The sequence below is a fragment of the Protopterus annectens genome, chromosome 14.part0, assembly GCF_019279795.1.
Source record: "Protopterus annectens isolate FY-2018-M chromosome 14.part0, PAN1.0, whole genome shotgun sequence".
NCBI lineage: Eukaryota > Metazoa > Chordata > Ceratodontiformes > Protopteridae > Protopterus > Protopterus annectens.
In genome coordinates this window covers 1,152,079,878-1,152,100,062 of record NC_056748.1, presented here as the reverse complement: position 1 = coordinate 1,152,100,062, position 20,185 = coordinate 1,152,079,878, and the positions used below count along the sequence as shown (strand labels likewise).

General features: G+C 41.3%; 1 protein-coding gene across 2 annotated transcripts in view; it reads right to left on the bottom strand.

Annotated features, from left to right (window-relative positions):
- Nucleotides 1–20,185, bottom strand: part of DNA2 (DNA replication helicase/nuclease 2) — a 1,108,563-nt gene that overhangs the window by 617,697 nt on the left and 470,681 nt on the right. For both annotated transcript variants that reach the window (XM_044056952.1, XM_044056951.1), the window contains exons 12-13: nucleotides 14,631–14,747; nucleotides 14,422–14,531 (exon numbers count right to left, since the gene is read on the bottom strand). In XM_044056952.1, coding sequence (XP_043912887.1) covers nucleotides 14,422–14,531; nucleotides 14,631–14,747 — 227 coding nt within the window. The remainder of the gene's footprint in view (nucleotides 1–14,421; nucleotides 14,532–14,630; nucleotides 14,748–20,185) is intronic.

Below are 20,185 nucleotides of genomic sequence, written 5' to 3'. Positions count from 1 at the left end.
TAGAATTAGTAGTTCCTTGTCTACACTGTCTAAAGGAACTTCAGTGGAGGATCCGGCAGTTGTCTCTGAACCCAAGGCTCCCTTTTCACCCTCCTCCTTCCCTCTCAGGAGCTGTTCACAGATGCTTCAGATGTGGGATGTGGAGCAGCTTTTGGCTCCCTAAAGATGCAGGGGGCATGGTCACCTCCAACAGCACAGCAATGTCAAAGTGATGAGAGCACTTCTGCTGGTTAGGTCCTCTCAAGATATTTAGAGACAATATAACAGAGATATGGTATGTAAACAAACTGGGGAGAAAGGGGCCCACAAGATCTTATCTTCTTTGCCAGTTGTCACCTCTAGCATGGGATCTTGCTATCCAGTATCTCGTGACTCCTCAGGCAGTTTACATTCCTTCAGGTCAAAACATTGTGGCAGAAACTCAGAGCAGGTGCTTAACTCAATCTCATCAGTGGATGCTTCACAGGGATGTGTTTCTGGACATTGTCCACCAGTGGGATAGTCTTCAAATAGATCTTTTTGCCTCCCCTCTGAACAGACAACTTCCTCCATCCTGTCCCAGAGTCCCAGGTCCTCTGGTTTGGAAGGTGGATGCCCTATCTTTTTCTTGGAAGGGGATATTTCTTTATGCTTTCCTTCCCCTTCCCTTCATTACAAAAGACCTGCTCAAAATTCAACATCATGCTCCCAAAATCTTGTTGGTGACTCCCTTTTGGCTGAGACAACATTGGTTCCCTCCTTTTCTACATTTAGACAATGGCAGTCATCACAGGTTACCTCACAGGGTGGACCTACTCAAACGGGACAACAGACCTCTCATCCATCCCCACCTGTCCACTTTTCAACTGATCCAGTGGGTCACAGGATTCTGATTCTATATGGATACTTTTTAACTGAGGACATGCTTAGTGTCCTGCAGGAGGCCAGGAAACACGCTACTAGGAAATCCTACTTATCCAAATGGAAGAGGCTTTCTGTTTGGTGACATTCTCGTAACCTGGATCCACTTTTTGTGGATGTTCCTTTGGTTCTCTCATCTGTGTGAGCTGCTCAGTACTGGGTCGGCTTATTCTTCTGTTTAGGCACACTTATTAGCTATTTCTGCTAGTCTGCAGTTATCACTTTCTTTATCTTCTAGATTTAAAGGCAAACAATTCCTTAAAGGCATCCTTCATATTAGACCTCTCAGGAAGCCTGCTCCTTCTCCACGGGATCTTAATTTTGTTTTGGAAAAATTGACTCAGGCTCCTTTTGAGCCTGCAGCTTCAGCTTCCTTGCAACACTGCTCTGCTCTTGGTAGACTGTACTTTTGTCATCAATGGAGGCCTCTAGCCAAAAAACAGCTGATATAGCCACTGACCTAGCTGAATGAGCTTTTGGTTGTCTTGGTAAGGTTAGGCCTCTCAAGGAATAAACATAGGAAATACAATCTGTTATCCATTTAGCTAGTACAGTGTTTGAAACTGGTTTTCCCATCTTGTTACTGGAGAAAGAGGCAAATAACTGATCAGTTTTTCTAAATTCCTCAGTCCTATGAAGGTAAAAACGAAATTGCCTATGGACGTCTAACAGATGAAGGGTATACTCTCCTTTACTGTCAAATTTAGAAAAGAAAACTGGTAAATTGATGCTTGATTCAGAGGCCACTTTGGTAGAAAGGAAGGATTTGTGTGCAGGGTAACTCTTTCCTTGTGAAAAATCAAATACGGTAGTTTCAAAGACAGTGCTTAGAGTTCTGTTACTTGTCTTGCTGAACTGATAGCCACCAAAAAGACAGTTTTCCAAGATAGAAACTTAAGGTCTATTTTTGCTGAAGGTTCAATTGTTGGGTGTACCAATGTCTGTAATACCAAGTTCAGATCCCATGGTGAAATGGAATATTCAGTTGGAGGTCTGAGTAAAAATTTACCTTTTAGGAAGGCCATACATAACTTAGATGAAGCTAAAGGAGAAGCATTATTTCCGATGGGAAAGTACGAGATGGCTGAGCTGAACATTAATGGTGGAGAAAATTGCCCCGGTTTGAAATACAAAGGCAAGGAAATTTAAAATAGCCAGGAGTGGAACAGTGAAAGGATCCAAGTCTTTCTGATGAGCCCACAAAAAAAAATCTTTTCCATTTACTCTTATAAATCTTTCTAGTTGAAGGTTTGTTGGACAAGAAAAGTATTTGATTAACCAGGGAGGAAAGCCTGGAATGTCTAGCCATCACTGAAACCGGAGAAACTATACAGTCAACTTGAGGCCTGCAATATCCAGATGAATCACCCCTGAGGGGTGTGACAGGAAATCTGGAGTGGGATTCAGTGTTCAAGCAGGACATATTAAGTGAGACCATGGGAAGGGAAACCAGCACCTGCTGAGGCCAGCAAGGGGCAATGAGGACTACTTTGCTCCTCAACTATCAAGCTTTCTGAAGAAACTTGGGTATTAGAGGTGGGGGGGGGGGGCATAAGTATAAAGGAGACTGGAGGACCAAACATGGACTATAGCATATCTCGGTGACAGTCCCTGAGGGAGAATTAGGGCAAAGAACCTGTTGCATTTGATGCTGAGAGGAGGAGAGAATATGTCACAGCACGGTCAACCCCATTTTTGGAAGATCACACTTGCCACTGATTGATTGACAGACCACTTGTGAGGAATCAGGATGGTCCTGCTGAGCTTTGTCTGCTAAGATGTTGCATTTCACCAATATGTGCATCACTACAAGAAAGTGGTTGAAGGAAAATGCCCACTGCTAAACCCTCATTGTTTCTCGGAAGAGGGGATAGAATCCAGTCCCCCCTCGTTTGTTGATGTACCAGACTACTGACATATTGTCCATTTGAATAGCAATAATTCCTAGTGGGAAAGAGCTCTGAAGCGCCTGCAACACCAGAAGCACCGCCCTCATCTCTAGAACATTTATATGCAAACTGGTTTCTTCTTGGGACCATGTGCCTTGAACTGTCCGTCCCAAGAAATGTCCCCATCCCAACTGGGAGGCATCCATGATCAGCATGGCATTCAGGGCAGGAAGAATAAATGAGTGCCCTTGACAAATCTCTTTGAAGTGTATCCAACACAGCAGGGATTTTTTTCAAACCTGAAATAATTTTATCACGTCATAAGGGATGTCGATGAAAAGATCCCTGCATTATCGAGTCCATTGAAGAATTCTCATATAAAGATAAGCAGTGATAATTAAAGTTACTGCAACAACCATCAACCCTAGGGCTTTGAGTACTATTCTTGCTTGGGGGGGGATGAGAAAGAACTTGACTGACATGCGATGTCAAAGTAAGTATTCTGTTTTGAGGCAGAAGAGCTAGACAATTGACAGTATCTAGACAAACCCCTATAAACTTCAAGACTTGAATTGTTTGAAGGTGTGACTTTGCCAGATTTATCGTAATTCCCAGAGATTGAGATAATTGGAGTTAGTAATACCTAGCCCTTTCCAGAAGATGCCTGGTCGGTGCAGTAAGGAACCAGTCATCTAAATATAGAAACATTCTGAATCCACGCAGTCTTAGATGAGCTGCTATCACTGCCATGCATTTGGGGAACACCCTGGGGGCTGTGGTGAGACCAAAGGGCGTGGCTCTAAACTGGTAATGACTGGCTCCCAGCTGGAAGTGTAAATATTTTTGAGAGCATCTGTTCATTTTGTTGTGATAGTATTTGCTTGAAGCTCTAAAGAGCACATCCAGTTGTCCTTCGGAAAGAGAGGTAGAATGGACTGAACCGTGACCATCCAGAATGGGTCTCAGGTCCCCAGTTTTATTTGGCACTAAAAGGAAGCTTGAATAAATTCCGGATTCTCTTTGGTGTGGGGGGACTTCTTGGATGACTATTTAGTCCAGCAACTTTTGAATCTCTGGAGCTGCTAGCTCCTTCTGATTGGGTGGAACATCAGGGAGACATTTTCTTTTCCTTTGGGGGAACTTGCAAAAAGGGAATGAAATATCCTTTGGATATGATCCTTTGTACACAATAATCTTTTGTGATGGCTATCAAGGCTTCTAGATGCAAGGACAAGCGCCATCCCGACAGCCTCCAGAGAGGGACACTCAGGTAATCTTTCTGGAGCACTGAAAGGATCTGTCCTTGAAAGAATCTTGAGATCCTTGATTCTGCAGACCCCCTCTGTCCTGTGGGTGACATCTGTTGTGGTTATTTCCTCCCTCTGTCTCTGGGAGAAAATTCTCCTCATGACTCTTGAAAAGGTCCTTGAGATTTCCAGAACTACATCTTTTTACCACCATATTAATTCCTTGAAAAGGGTCACTGCGGGTTAGAAAAGCAGATTCTCACAGCAGATAAGGTCTTTCCGTCCTTCTAAAAACTAAAGACTTAAATAAACAACACAAAAAACATTCGACCAGCATACACGAGCTTCATGCTAAAAATGCTGGTTTATTATTATTAACTATTAATAAACCAAAGTTTTTAGCACAAAGCTTAAGTCTTTCCGTCCTTCTCACTGTGGGAGTGTATCTCTCTTAGCCCAAACAAAGAAGAGTCATCAAAAGGAGCATTGATGAATGATACCTTTTGAAGGGCTCCAGAAAATCGCACAACCAGGCTAGAGTTAGACAGTTCCTTGACTAAGTTCCCTTTGTAACCCTACTGAAATGGGTCAAATAAATCAGCAACTATAAGGCAAAGGTCACTGATGCATACACTCACTTCCCAAACCTGTCTAACACCCTAGACTCCCTAGTAGAGAGATGGACAGAGGAATTCTGTTCAGACAGCTCCTTCTTAGTGGCTGCTGCAACAACCATGGCATAATCTTTGTCCAGTGTTGTCTGTCAGTAGAAACACTCAAAATCTTGTCCGGATGTTCAGGGATCAGTTCTACGGAGTCCAGTTCCTTCCATGCCCCACAGGAGACAAGGTCTATAAGCTCATCCGCAGGTGGGGTAACCCAAGATGTAGATGGTCCAGACCAGAAGGCTTCCAAGAACACAGATTCCTCCTGGGAAGGGGTTTGGGAAGACCAGCACCTTTCTGGTGTAGGATCTCTAAGATGTCTCCAAATAAGACATCTTCAGGTGGAGATCTAGGGGACCCTTCCCCTTCATCAAACTCTGTACTCTGTGTCTTTTGCAGGGAATTAAAGTGCCGCCTCTCATGACCTCTTCTGGGGGACATCCTCAGTGAGATGTTCTGGAGAGGCGTTAGAAGAAGCGGGCAGTTCCCTGGAGGGACATGCTTGGAAACTCGTCTGGGCTGGCTTTCCCTGAGGTGTAAGATAAGAGTCAGACACAGGATTCAAAGAGGGAACAGGACATGGATTCGAAGAATTAAGAGTTGAAACTACTCTGGGATACAAGATAACCCTCTCCACAACCTTGAAGGCAGAGGGACCAGGAGAAACCAATGGAAATCCCAGAATCCAGACTCTCGAAGTAGGCAATCCACGGCCCTCCCTGACCCTCTGCTCCGAGGAGGGAGTCAGAGCAGAGTTATCCAATGCCAAAGCTCAAGGAGTAGGAGCCAACTGGATTAGGGAAGTCACCGAAGTGGAAGATGAAAAAAAAAAATCTTCCGATCTGACAGTTTGACTCTTGGGGAATCTCTGGTCCAAGGGCTCCGAAATGGCAGGTTGGATCGGAGAAGGAGCAATTACAGACTTAAAAGGTCAGAGGTTCACAGATCCAATGGGAGAGACAGAGCAGACAGACCCCCATCTGGATCTGTGTTCTGAGGCATTTTCTCATCATGCTATCTGCCTCCGACTTGGAAAGACTTTGAGAGAACCTAACAGAAGAGGAAGTGGAAGGTGGCCTAGACAACTTTGAGAGCCTCTTGGAGAAAAGGAGATCTCAATCTCATGGATCCAAGAAAAAAAAGCTCCAGTGAAAACCTCGGAGCATGGAGCCAAGAAGATTTGGCTATAGCAGGTGTTGGATCCGAAGACTTCGGATACCAGCTCTTAGAAACCTTGGGAAGCTCTGAAGAAGGTGTGGATTGAGGAGATTGAGGAGGTGAGGGTTTATGGTGCTCCCTGGGCTCCACAGATTTTCAAGAGGGGGTTTGAGCCCCCTGCAGAAGTAACTGAGACAGGAAGGAGGCCTTTTACAATCAACTTGTTTCTTTTATAGCCAATAGTCCTAGTGTTAAAGGGCCGCACAAATGGAGCAGGTGGTGTCCAAATATGCCGGGCCCAAACAATACATGCACTCCCTGTGGGCATCAGAGTTGGGGATCTTATGACCACAGGAAGTGCACTTTTTGAAACCAGTAGGCTTACCAGCCATACTGCAAAATGACAAAGTAGCTACACAAAAAAAACTGTTTAAAACAGAAAAGAAGGAAAAAGAAAAAAGTCTAAATATCAACAATGGTAAATGGAGAACTACCTAAAGTTAAAGGAGGGAAAGGGAGAAAAACAAAATTCAAAAATGTTTGCTTCTAAAGTGAGGCCTCCCTATGTTTCTTTTCCAGAGTACTTTTTTCTATGGATTTTTCTTTGTTTCTGAGCTGTCCTAGGATCCCTTCTAATGAGAAGGGCAGATTTACATAGGTAGTTCATATGGTATCTAGAAACTGAGGAGAGCAGGATCTGTCTGCAGTCTTTCATGGTCTTACCTTGGTCTTGGAGAGTTTTGAACAGGCTGGCAGTCTGAGGACCAAACAGTAAGTTTCTGTCTAATGGACAGTAACATTTTTGATTTGAAATTCTCAGGGATATGCATGGCTTTAGAGTCGGCCTGCAAACAACACATCCTGTGGCAGCTACCCTAGAAGAGGTATCCACAGCATCATAACCGCACATAATGCTGTGTCAGGCTATTTGAGTGGCCTGCAATAGTAAGCTGTGCATTTGATTCTTAGATTCTGCTGTAGGATGGTCCAGTATATAACTGTAAGGAATGCAGGACAGAGTTAAATTACTTTGTCATTTTAGTCTGATAGTTAATTGCCCTAAAATCAAGGGTAGCAGAAGTATAAATCTTCTTTCCTCATCTATCCATAGCTCTGTTATGTTTGTCCACAGGCAGGGCATTAGTACTAGGCAGAAGCTTACAGAGCTTAAATGAAGAGAGAGGTACTGCAGAGGAGTCTGCCACGGTATTTGTGTATAAATATGTTACGTCATCAACCACCTTCTAAAACCTGTCTGGTCTTTTAGGAGCTGGTGACTGAGAATCAGGTATAGAAGAGGTGGACTGAAAGGTGTCCTGGAAAGCAGGAAGGACTGGAGAAGAGGTAAGAATGCCCATCTCCAAGAGACTGCAATACCACTTCAGAACATTAGAAATCTGCGTAGGCTGCTATTAAACATGTTTCATCGTGTTCTGTGGAGTCTCCCCAAAGGATGCTTCCTCAGTAGGGAAACATGGCGAAAGTCCTCTTCGTCAAAAGAGATTTGTCCCGGAGAATACAGCTTGAGAGGAACAGTCCACAGAAAGGTCAGAGTCGTAGTCCTGTTCTTCAGAAGAGGAAGAAACCAGAGTAGGTTTTTGAGGAGCAGCATGTAGTTTGAGAACCACAGGAAGGAAGTTTCAAAGACATAATAGCTTTGAACAACCCCTGAGAGAAGTCTATCCACTCCTTTTCCCCTGGATGTTGACGGAGAGGCCACATGCCTAGTTTTCTGCTTTTTCTTTTTAGGCGTGATATCTGCCTGGTTGAAATGCTGAGGTTTGGAATTCTGCCTGACTTCTATTAGAAAGCCTGGGATCTCTTCCTTAACATTTGTGGGACACCATGCGGTCTCTCAGAAATAATTAGACATGGTTCATCAAATGCATCAGCAGTCTGAAAGGCCTCAGGAGACATACCAGCCACCGTTGAGGTCTTAGTAGTGGGCAACTGACAGGTTCTGGACCCTCACCAGGTACATTCAAGACCTCTTTAGTTTTTTTTCTGGCAGCAAAAGAATGTCTTAGGATGTTGAGTCAGCCATGTTGGACAAGGCCAAGCATTTAAGACACTGAGTCTCTAGAAAGATCTTCAGAGTTTAAGTCCTCAACCGAAGGGTTTTGGGAACAAACGATTGATAGATTGAGCAAGATCTGTAAATGTGTTCTGGGCCTAAGCAAAAAAGACACTTGGTATGCAAGTCCTTGTAAGGAATCTGCCTACCGAACTTACCCATCCTAGCTGACATCTAACAGCTTTCAACAAAATAGCATAAGTAAAAAGGAAGGTTCCTCAATGGGGGACAACATGGATAAATGATCAAAGCAAAGACATATGCAACCAAACAGAGATCAGTTCAAAAGATGCACAACTTGCATTCAGGCTAGTGGGCAAGGTAGTTATAGGATCCACACACTTACACATCTATTTACTCCAATTCATACGAGCTGAGGTCATGCTTCAGATGTATGACCTCGGGAAGATAAAGCATTGGTACACCAGCCGGATGACAGGGCTCAATCCATACGTCAGTAATACTGCAACTGTGACTTCAGTCAGGACTTGTTAAGGTATGCTGCACACAGGAAAGATTTCAGTCCTGACTTTACGTCACACTGTACCACCCAACATGGCCTCAAATATGAAAGGGTAAGAGTTGGCTGTGATGGCATTTTTTTATAACTCCTATTTTCATATAAAATCGGTATTTGTGCGAAAACAGAATTAGAACAACCACGACTGATCATTGCAAAAAACGAAAACATGAATGCAACAGGTGCATTCAGTTTTGTTACTTTGCCACAATCTTTAAATATGACTATGAAATGACACCCACATTATAAAAAAAACATATCTAAACTTGATAGCCAATGTTTCGCTGCTCTAGTAATGTCTCCCCATCTCGACTAGCATCACCCAAGGAATGACAGGGCATAGAAATGACAGACACTCAGGAACCAGGTGATTGGAGTATAATGTACAAGAACAAGCTCCTATTCAGCCAAGACCCATCAGTAACAAATACAAAAGGCTTGTTGGAAGTTTGGAAGGAATGTTGCATTTAAATGAATTCTTTTGTTGATGGGGAACAATAAAGGTCTTGGACACCACAAGGCACAATATACCATGACTGTCACCCTCCCATAACAATAATTGATCTATGAATATGCATTTATAGTGGATGTGCTTTAATAACTTCTAACTGACGAGAGACTCACTTGAGCACGCTCGTACAGATTCTCTCTGGTCCTTCTGTCTGCACATGGTATACACCACACACCGGAATGTACATTGGTATTTCTGTCTGCACATGGTACACACAACACACACCGAAGTGTACACTGGTCTTTCTGTCTGCACATGGTACACACAACACACACTGAAGTGTACACTGGTCTTTCTGCCTGCACATGGTACACACAACATACGCTGAAGTGTACCTACACCTTTCCCATACCTGCTGCACCCCTACAGAATGCTGAACATCTGTCACAAAAAATGCACAAAGGAAGTGAAGAAAATAATACTCGTAAGTTAGAAGGCTGAGGAAATATAAAATATTCTGTCCACCTATTCTATCAGATGCAATATTTCATATAATGAGAGGGTGCTCAGCTGATCACATGCCTTGAATTTTCTAAAGACATTTGAACTGTGAAGGAATAATACGTACAATAACACAGCTACTTGAAGAACAAGGATAATCTCACAAAATGAAAACCACGGTTGTCAACAGCCAACAACGTAGATGACAAACTGCTGCATAATACTGATAAAGGAAATCATGTTATCAATTCCAATAGTACACTTGGCTAGTCAGTGCACCACAGACGCAATCCAAAGTATATTAATAACTACTGGAATTCAAAGGAACTGAAACTCTCACTGGTGGCATTGACAAATCACACACATATGACAGTGTGACCCAGAATGCTTTTCACGTGAAACACTGACTCTGTGCTTGTTCACATTTGACTAGAAACAATAACCGATGACTAGGTTGAGAGTTCTGTAGAACAGCATGGTCAACCAGATACCAGTTTATAAACCTCAGCAAAGAACATTAAAAAAAAAATTAAATAAAAAAAGACATAATTTGCTGTATAAACACACACAAGAAGCTCAGAACACGACACCAGTGTATAAAAGCTCATATAAGAGCTTTAACATTCAAACAGTGGCCACAGGCTGAAACTAGGATGTATACAACTTTATGCATGGTCTCACAGCACACACACCTTAAACTACCCACAGAAAGACAGCACAGTTACCAGTGACACTGACACCAATATACCACAGAAGCAGAACCAGTATTCGTCAGTGATGAAGCAAAGCATTTGCAGTGGACGTAACTTTGGATACCTTAGCTTTAGATGAAGACAGTAAAGCTTGACAGAAACTGTATACAAATGAAAAAGCCATACTATGTACTAGGCAATGCACATCTTCAGTGAAACATTACGGCGGAAAAGGAATTGGTAAAACTGCGCTCGAGCAGCAGCGCTAAATGACTGCAGTCTGAATGACTGGAATGATGGAGGTGTGCCCAGTTGTTGGCCTCTTAAAGAGTTCAGAATAAGCTGCAGAAAAAGCTAAATGATATGCTAGGTATTTAGTCAAAACATGCCAACAGTACAAACTGTCACCCTTACTTGGGGGAGGGGTTCAAAACAGCAAATTTATCAAGTCACATAATGAGTGCTGGCAATATATAGCTTCTGACAGCACAGCCCCTGAGGGGGGAAAAAAAAAACTTCTGAAGCCTTCACACAGCAGAGAGTCCCAAGCTTATCTGAAGGTTAGGAAAGCAGACAATCAAAATGATAGCCGTGTTCAGGAATCAGTACAAGGCTAACTTCTTACTATTAAATAACCTGGCAAAATTTCAAGCCCCATAAACCCTGAGAAGACTAATGTCTACAGGAAACTTAAACCCTATACAACCATGTTTAACAGCCGCAAAGAGACAGCTGCACCCAGTAAGAAATACAACAAGCCATCCCGGTGGAATCACATCAACAGGCTGTATACCAAAAGGAAGAAAATTATGGCAAAAATTAGGAGGTGCAGCACCCATTAGGATAAAGCACTCTCAAACTAAACAAAAACTCAGAGGACAAATAAGGTCTACCAAAGCCAAATTTGAGGTAAATTTGTCCTCCCAAGCCATGGATAACCACAAGGCATTCTTTAGCTATGTCCATTACCTCAAAAGTAACACACAATTGTGTGCAGAGATCATTGGCAATGGAGTCACCTACACTGAGCCAGAAAATACAGCAAAGCTACTGGCAGACAAATTCAGCTCTAACTTTAGCCCTCTCTCCCTCAACCTCCCCTGAGGAAATACCATCAAATATAACTCCCCCTACCATCACTAGGGAACAGCTACTCAATGCTCTCTAAAGCCAAGAATGCTTTTTAACTAGCATGAAACATCACCTTTCACACCCCTTGGAATTGCTACTTAACTGTAGTCCTCAAACAGGCTTCATGCCTCACGAATGTAGAACAGCAGCAGTCATCTCTCTGCACAAAGGTGGGCCTTCTACAGACCCTGGAAACTACAGACCCATAAGTCTCACTAGTCTTGTATGTAAAGCCATGGAATGAATTATCATGAAAATGAACAATAACGACATAAGAAAGCTCAAAACACTGGACTCAACCTGATATGGTTTTGGCAAAGGGCAGATCTTGCCTACTCAGCCAGGTGGACTACTTTGAGAAGATTACCAAAGCAATGGATGACGACAAAAAAAAATCACACTGCCTACCTTGACCTGGCCAAGGCATTTGACAATGCTCCATTTGGGCATTGTTGATTAACTCAAGAGTTTAGGTAGAAATCCTTATTGTCACCCAGTGGACAGTCAGCTGGCTCACAGACAGGACCCAGGAAGTTAGAACTGGGGAGCCCATCTACAAAGAGGCCAATCACAATCGGAGCCCCTCAGGGATTGGTCCTAGGACCACTCCTTTTTGGCATTTACTTCTCTGAAGTCAAGGTCAATGTCAAGGGCCTCTGATTGACCAAACTTGCCGATGATTGCAAATTAGGAGCGGTCACAGAATCCCCCACCAACATTAAGTATTCTCTAGGAAGGGCAGACACAAACAACATTTATCAGAGCCATGGACTAAAACTAAATGCCAAGAAATGCATAAGGATATCCTTCAGGAAGTCATCCACCCCTGGAAATGATCATAGTGACAACACACTCTTAAGTCGACCCAGTAGTCAGGGACTTGGGGACACACGTAGATAGTGATCTAGTCTTTGACCATCATGTGTCTACAAGTACTGAGGAAATCATTTTATAATGTGCAACTTATAAACAAAAGCATAGCATCTAGGTCCAAGGAGGAGGTCACTGTTCTACTGCATTCAGCATTCATCAGACCTATCGCTGAATACAAGACCTCCTTTGGAATGTACCTAACCAGGCAATCCAACAACTGGAACATCCATAGAGGTTTATCACTAAAGGACTACAGGGCATAAGTGACATGTCTTACACAGACTGCCACAATACCCTAGTTCTAGGCATCGTCAGACCCCACTCTGATGGACCTCCTGCATATGAGCAAAGCAAACAGCACCAGAATTACCCATTCTGAAGAATTAAACCTTGCTTGTGACATAAATAGGACATGCAGGGGAGACAAGTATGTATTGAAGAGACTACCCCTTCTCTGGAAAAAGCTCCCCATCCGTGTGAAGCAGAGTTCCTCCCTAACCCAATTCAAGTGTAACTTGGACAAGTGGATGGTCTGTCACCTACATCTCTAATGGACACAAGCAGCCTGTACATTGTTCATCTCCCAAGCCACTGCTTGTAATTGTTTCATCAACCAAGGCTCTGCTTTACACTTATCAAGGGTACCAGGAACTTGCCAGATATTTGGGATGTATTGCTAGGCTTAAAAAGGCTCTTGTGGTCATTAGCCTAGTACACACTTTTGAACTTTTTTAAGTATATAAAGATTAAAAATCATGTTTTTCTTGTATTTTTACTGCAAATGAGCAATTCCACATGCATATCCATGAGCCATAGTGTTGGGGGGATCTGTGTTATAATTATTTCACACTACTGAACCTCATAAATGTGAGATTGCACACTAAGAGTAAAAAGGCACTGGTACTTTTTCAAAGGTGTGTAACCGCAGAGTTAAAATTCATGGCAAGATTCCAATCTTTTTTTTTTATCTATTCAAAGGAAAGCAGAAATTTAGAATGTTAACTGCCTGGATACAACCCAACCAGGTATACAGATGTGCTTTCTGCTCATGACTCAATTTACAGAATGTGTTGTGTTCCATAATAACCTTAGTGGAAATGGAACCAAGTATCGCATACCCGAAAAATCTTTAAAAACTAACTCAAAAATCACACGAATGTTGACTAGTCGAGGAATACAAGTTATGCACTTCTAATTTGCATAAGCTTTCAGGACCAGGTGAAAGTGTGTTAGGTACAGACCAACTACAAAGGAAAACCTAAAACTGGCCAGCCTATGACTAGTTCTCCACTGTGTGGAAAATACTGTGAGTTCCAGTAGTGCGGAACTGAAAGTACAAAAGTAACTTCTGCTATGAAATCCTAAGTCAAAGTACCTTCTGTTAATAAAATAAGGTTATAGGTTCAAAGATTACTGCTAAGCTAACTGCCCTTGTGAGCCATTTTAAGCCTAGCCAATTATCCCTTGTGAGACTCAAACCCTGCACCTTGTGTTTGTAAGGCAAACACCTTAACCATTAGGCCACTCTCTAAATCCCTACTTATATTTTACATATAATGAGTGCATATCTACCTATTGAAAAGACTCCCTATTAAAAGGCAACTGAATGAACACAACTTGTCGATCAGCAGCCTTTCAAAATAATAAAAAAAAAGTTTTTTTTGCAGGGATGGCAAGCACATCTGTACCTGCCACACCCCCTGCTAATTATATATACGAACTCAGGCATTATACTACAGTGAGGGAAGGGCAAATTCCCCAATCCCCATTGTTTTGTGAGCTCGAACAGAAACACTAAGTACATATAATCAGCTGAACAGCATTTCTCTGGATTTACAATTAGTTGGCTACACACAGATGCACATACATATATATGGTTCCTGTTAAATGATAGAAGACACAATCTTTCGAATGCATGTTGATTGAACGTAAAAGCATGAAAAGGCAAAATAGCGAAAAGGCATATAAGTGAATTCTTTCTCTGGGAAAGAAATTGCTAGGCCGTTTCCGTTACTTTGCCGTTTTCATCACTGTAGTGCGATCTCGGAGTTGGTATATTTAAGTACGGGGGTGTTGGGGGCGAAGCCCCCCACTTTATGCAATGTTTTATAATTTTTTATGGAACAGCAATTTTTTTCCCTTGGAAAAAAAATCGCTGTTCTAAGCGTTCGAGATTGTAAGCTTTCGCTTAACATGGGTTCGATAAATCATCTTTAGTTTTTTTTAAGTGTTTGATTATTTAACATAGACCCCATATATATTATATCATATTATATTAAATGAAGTTATATATACATAAACACACACACACAATTTTTACCTTTTAAGATTTTAGCAACTTCATCTTTTGCATCTCGAGGAAGAACGCTACTCAGGTGTTGAACAAACTGGGGTACTCGGAAGTCAATTATCAAGTCACGCAGCTTTTCACTAGAAAAAGAAAAAAGCTAAACATTTTAGAAAACAAGAAAAAAATCATCTCCGAGTTAATTTTTCGAAGCTAACTATGAATACAAAGTAAAAGGTTACCTAATAACTGAATTCTCCATGAGCTTGGAAAGGTTCCACAAGTGGATGTTCACACCCCCAATTCCATCATCAACGTCTAGCCTAAAAAGAGTGCTCTCAGGAAGTTTTGAAAGGTTTCTATGGAACAATGAGAAGTAAGGTATTAATACAACGTGAATCCCATAAACATTTGTTGACACTCAGCAAGGTTCTTTCAACAAACATTTCACTGCTTAAAACTACAGTGCTCCTGCTGAATGACAGTACACCACATTATGTATTCATAAACTACATATAAGCAGTGTCTACACTTACATATAAAGGTGCTCAGTGCCTTAGTGCCATTAATTCCATGCAATGATGTGTACTAAAAATTACCCAACTGCATTCGCATGGTGGTCTCGACAAGTTTAGCGAAGACAGTTCATCAGTATGGGTTCCAGTTGTGGAATAGTTCTAATAACTGTAAAAGTGGCGAATCTTCTACAGCTATCTAAATTACCCCAAAACACTACTATTGACAACTTCTTCTTCTTTCGGCTTTTCCCAGTTAGGAGTCGCCACAGTGGAACTCTGGTCTGCTAATGACTGGCAGTAGATTTTTTACGGGTGCCGAGGTGCCAGCTCAACGCCCAACCTTTAGCGAAGGCACACCCATTCTACGCATGTTTTTAGAACGTCATTCGACCACGGGGAGGACATGCAGACTCCACACAGAAGGCACTCCAGCCGAGAATCGAATGGGAAAACCTCTTGCTGTGAGGCAACAACGCTACCGCTGCACCACCGTGGCTTCAACTACTGACAACTACCATTCATATACTCTGAACTCCCTCGGATCTGTACCAAGTGCACACCCAGATCCTCCTGGGGATGATGAAGCATAATGCTGTTTCCATGTTCTTCTGCTACAGTAAAGGTCAAATGATAAAAGCTTCTGCCTCACTTGCCATGAAAGCAGAAACAGTGAACTTTACATTTTATCTAAATTAAGGGATATGGTTCTTTTTGAACTACCACTTACAGGAGCTCCTTTACATTACTGAAAGGGACAATGCGTTTGGTTGTCATACTGACATGCTGTGACTGGAACATATATTATTATACTCACCAGTCCAGCTAAATAGATTTTTTAAAGTTTTCATGCCACTTGATGTGACTGTATGCCAATGCTGTTTGTTACTCGGCATGGTTATGATACGCACAGCATCAGTGTACTTGAATTAATGGGACGGCCATTTGCTGCACTACATCTCTGACTCCACTTTATGGCATATGTTACAATTCAGTCACTATCTTCCATCTCAGAGCAGAGCCTGTGGTCACTACATCTTACCTCATTACTGCAGGGGCTCTGCCACAAGGCCCTGCTCCTACAAATTTACTGAGCATTTTGTCATAGTATAACATAAGCACATTTATCATGAAAAACTTTACTGCATATTAACTTAATCAGTTAAATACATGCTTGCTCAGTAATTAAAAGTCTCTGTGAAACAGTCTGTGCACTCTAAGTGCCTCTTACTAGGTTAGCCACTGCCCCTTTTTCTTGACCAGTATACTACACTGCATATGGAAGTTATTTAGCCTCAGGAAATGACAGAAACAAAGCTGTTTTAATTTGGCATCTATTTGTTAATTGCTTTGTATTGGCTATAAACTAACAGATCTCAGTTTAATGTGACCTGGGGGTGGAACGCCTGATGTTCTCTCTGTAACTGAAACTTGGATTAAACCCAGCAGAAACGACTCCGAAGTTAAACCTCCTGGCTATATCATCATCTGTAATGAAGTATAAAGAAGGAAGGTGGTGGTATTGCTTTAATATTTCCCAACACCTACCACATTTCCGCTTACAGCAAACCAACACCAACATTCCGTTCAGCAGAGCTTCTTATTGCTCTCCCCAAAACAATTACAAAATATATGCACACGTGCCTTTACATCCCTCCTGGCAACAGTATAGCTATTCTGGAATACACCCTACACCCTAGACTGGATATCCAGAACATCTCCACAAGAAAAAGTACTACTAGGTGATGTGAAAGTTAACTGGTTGGACATAAATTTCAACTCGCCTACACCTACCATGAACTTGTATGGTCTCACACAAATAGTTAATAGTCCCACACATTACAGCAAGACATCAAATTTCTTTTAGACTGGACTGGATCGTACTATCAGATCCTAGCAAATACTCCACCACAGGTACAATGTCAGACTCTTGTCAGTGATCATCTCCCAATCTATATGACCAGACATCAATAACATTCATCCTTTCAAAGTTTAACCCAGAAATGCTCATTACTACACTATCATCTATTAATTAGAACTTCCTAAAAATCTTCCCCTTAGACGATGGTGTAAATTAATCCAATACAACTTTTCTAAATATTCTAAAAAGCCTTGCACCTCCTAGAAGGAAGAGACTAAAAACAAATACAATTTGGCTATCCAAAAAGAGTGGAATGTTAATGCAGGCTACAGAAAGCATGGAAAATGGCAAAAATATAAAACGCCTCATTATCTTGAAAACTACAGAATGCTTCACAATTGTACTAAAAAAAAAATGAAGACAAAAAACTATACTACAACAACTTTCAGAATAATACCAAGCACAGCCCAAAAATATTTTGGACATCCATTAAAGAAATCTTACATCCAGGCCAAACATTCGAACCAAACCCCTTTCCTGATAACTCACCACTCAAAACCACAATACAGATCAACTCTTACTTTATAGACAGTACAGCATCTCTAACCAAAGATTCCTCAACATCTAATCCCAACCCTATCCAACAGCCACAAATCACAGCATCCTCTTTCACCTTCAAACCTGTACCCACATCCTATACAAAACTACCATTAAACTTAAAATGTGCTCTTTTTCAGCTGATGACCTTCCAAGAGAGTACCTAAAATAGCAGCCAATAGCAGTGTCTATCCTGTCTCAACCCTTATCAATCCAGGAATTCCACATTCTCTGTCTCTGGAAAAAGTCACATATCCCTCTGCACAAAGGAGGAAATTCAACAGACATTAATAACTTTTGAGCTATAGCAATCTTATCTCCCCTCACCAAAATGTTTAAAAAATCTGTCCAAAAATAATTGCTACACTATTTCCTGTGGGAAGAACTCCTGTCCCCTACACAATATGGCTTCCGTAATCCCCATAGCACTAGCACTGCCCTTCTAATCTATATAGATACTGTCAATAAAATTACAGATAATGGAAAACTAGTATCATTCTTGTTTCTAGACTTAACTAAATCCTTAAACTCAGTTTGTCACAGCAAACTTCTACTTCAAATGTCCTCACCAGGTCTCTCTCTCAGCCAATCCTTCTGTGGTTCAAAAGCTACCTTTCCAATAGGTATCAGTCAGTAAAATGGCACTCCATGTTCTCTCCTTACCTCCCAGTCACCACCAATGTACCATAAAGCCCTATCTTTGGTCACCTCCTCTGACATTTTCACCAACAACTTCTATACATCTACACAACAGATTACCCTAATACAATACGCAGATGATTCCTCTCTCATTTGAACATCTGACATGATGCACCTCCAAAAAATTACTCAGGATGCTTCAACAGCCACTGAAACATGGCTTCATAACTCAAGACTCATGCTCAACCAAAAAAAGACCAAACTTTTTCCACCAAATTCCTCTTGCGTTAACAAAAAATGAAGTCCTCTCTCTTGATAATACAAATACTGAAGTCACTTCTCATAAAATATCATTAGGGGTGATACTGGAAGATAATCTTACATTCGACCTGCATATACAAAATTGCATAAGAAAAACTCATCAAAAACTAGGGATGCTTTACATAGCCAAAAACTTTCTCACCGATGCTACTAAAACTACATTTGCCGCTTACTCATCTCCTCCCCACACTACTTTATAGCACTCTCATCCTTACTAACCTATAGGCTTCACAAAAATTAAACATTGAATGATGCTATAACAAAGGTGATAAATTTGCAGCAAATAACCCTTTCAGAACCCACCACTGTATTGCACTAAAACGCTAAATTGCTGAGAACTGCCTCATGAACTAATATACACAGCTTCTTACAACCTACAAAATTATCCAGCATCCACCTGCCTTGTCCAGCACTCAAAACCATTCTACACAACTATGTTCCAAGTTGGTGACATTGTGCATTGTCTATACTTAACACCATTGACAGGGGCAACAGGTGCTGACTGAGGTTTCTTTTTGGAGGATAAACTCTTGGCTAGGCTTGTAAGGGTCCCAGGGCCATTAGCCTAGTAATCTCCTATGATCCCATGTTACTAACGCCTATCAGTAAAAACTAATACAATTCTAGCCAGGCTATATTTCCACTGTGTGATCCCTCATATCTCTTGTATTAGAGGCACATGGGATATATGTAAATTACTTATTGTTTTAGTGTGTTACTAAGGCCTGGAACTCCTTACCTGTATCCATCAAGTCAATATCCCCCCTCCATATTTCAAGTCAATACCCCCCTCCATCTTTCAAAATCACCCCAAATGTCTTCCTAACTAAAATCTGGCTTTGTTCTTGCTCAAAACCAGGATAAACTACATCTCCCAATGTTAGTTCCTACTCATATCAAATTCTCTTACCTGACTTTCTAAATATACCATAAACCTGTTTTTCCCTCACTTCATATTGCAATTCCTGATTGTATTAGACTAGCTTACCTTTAATTTCTCTGCAAATAGTAAATTATTGTCATATAACTTGCATCGATTCTTAAACAACGTTTCTATATTAAGTCTAATTTATTATTTAAACTGCAGATGTTTTTGTTTTAGTTTTGAAGATTGTAAAATTATTGTTCTTAAAATGTTTTGTAATAATTTGGAGCTTCTCTCCACGGGACTCCACTGGCTTCTACCCAGATGGCCTTAACTGGTAATCAAATGTCAATAAATAAATCAACAAGTTTGTGAACTGCGGACATTGATGTTGCCCTTTATTAGCATACCTACTCCACACGTGGAGTCCTCTTGGAAAGCAGTAGTGTATGTAGATATTTAAAGAGTTGTTAGTGGTTTGTGAATTGCGTATGGCTCTGGCAAGTGGTTTCTGATTCGCACCAGCCCCATTATGAATACTGCCTTTGATCTTATGCTCCAGTCTACTGCTTTTCAAGCTTTCTGCCACAGTGCTTACAGTAGGTGCGCTTCTTTGTTACTTGTTGAAATTAGATACAATCTTTTTACATGTTTTGTTTTCTCCCTATTCTCACTTTCGGTGTCAATTCTATATACCTTCCTGCTGTCACAGTGATTTTTAACTGGACCTTCGACAGTTCATCATTCAGTACACTTATGTGGCTTTTTCAAGTGTTATGGTTTGATTCTCTCAACAGCCTGCCACTTATATAGTTGTTTATGCCACAAACAATTCTCTGTCTGATAAATGAATCGCATAACTCTCCAAACTCACAATGACATATTCGATGTGTCACATCCATCACATATGCATCAAACTTCTTATACCCTTTGGTTCCAGAGGAAAAACACGTCTGAAATATGGTGTGTTCTTTTTTGGCTCGCAATATGCCTACTTAC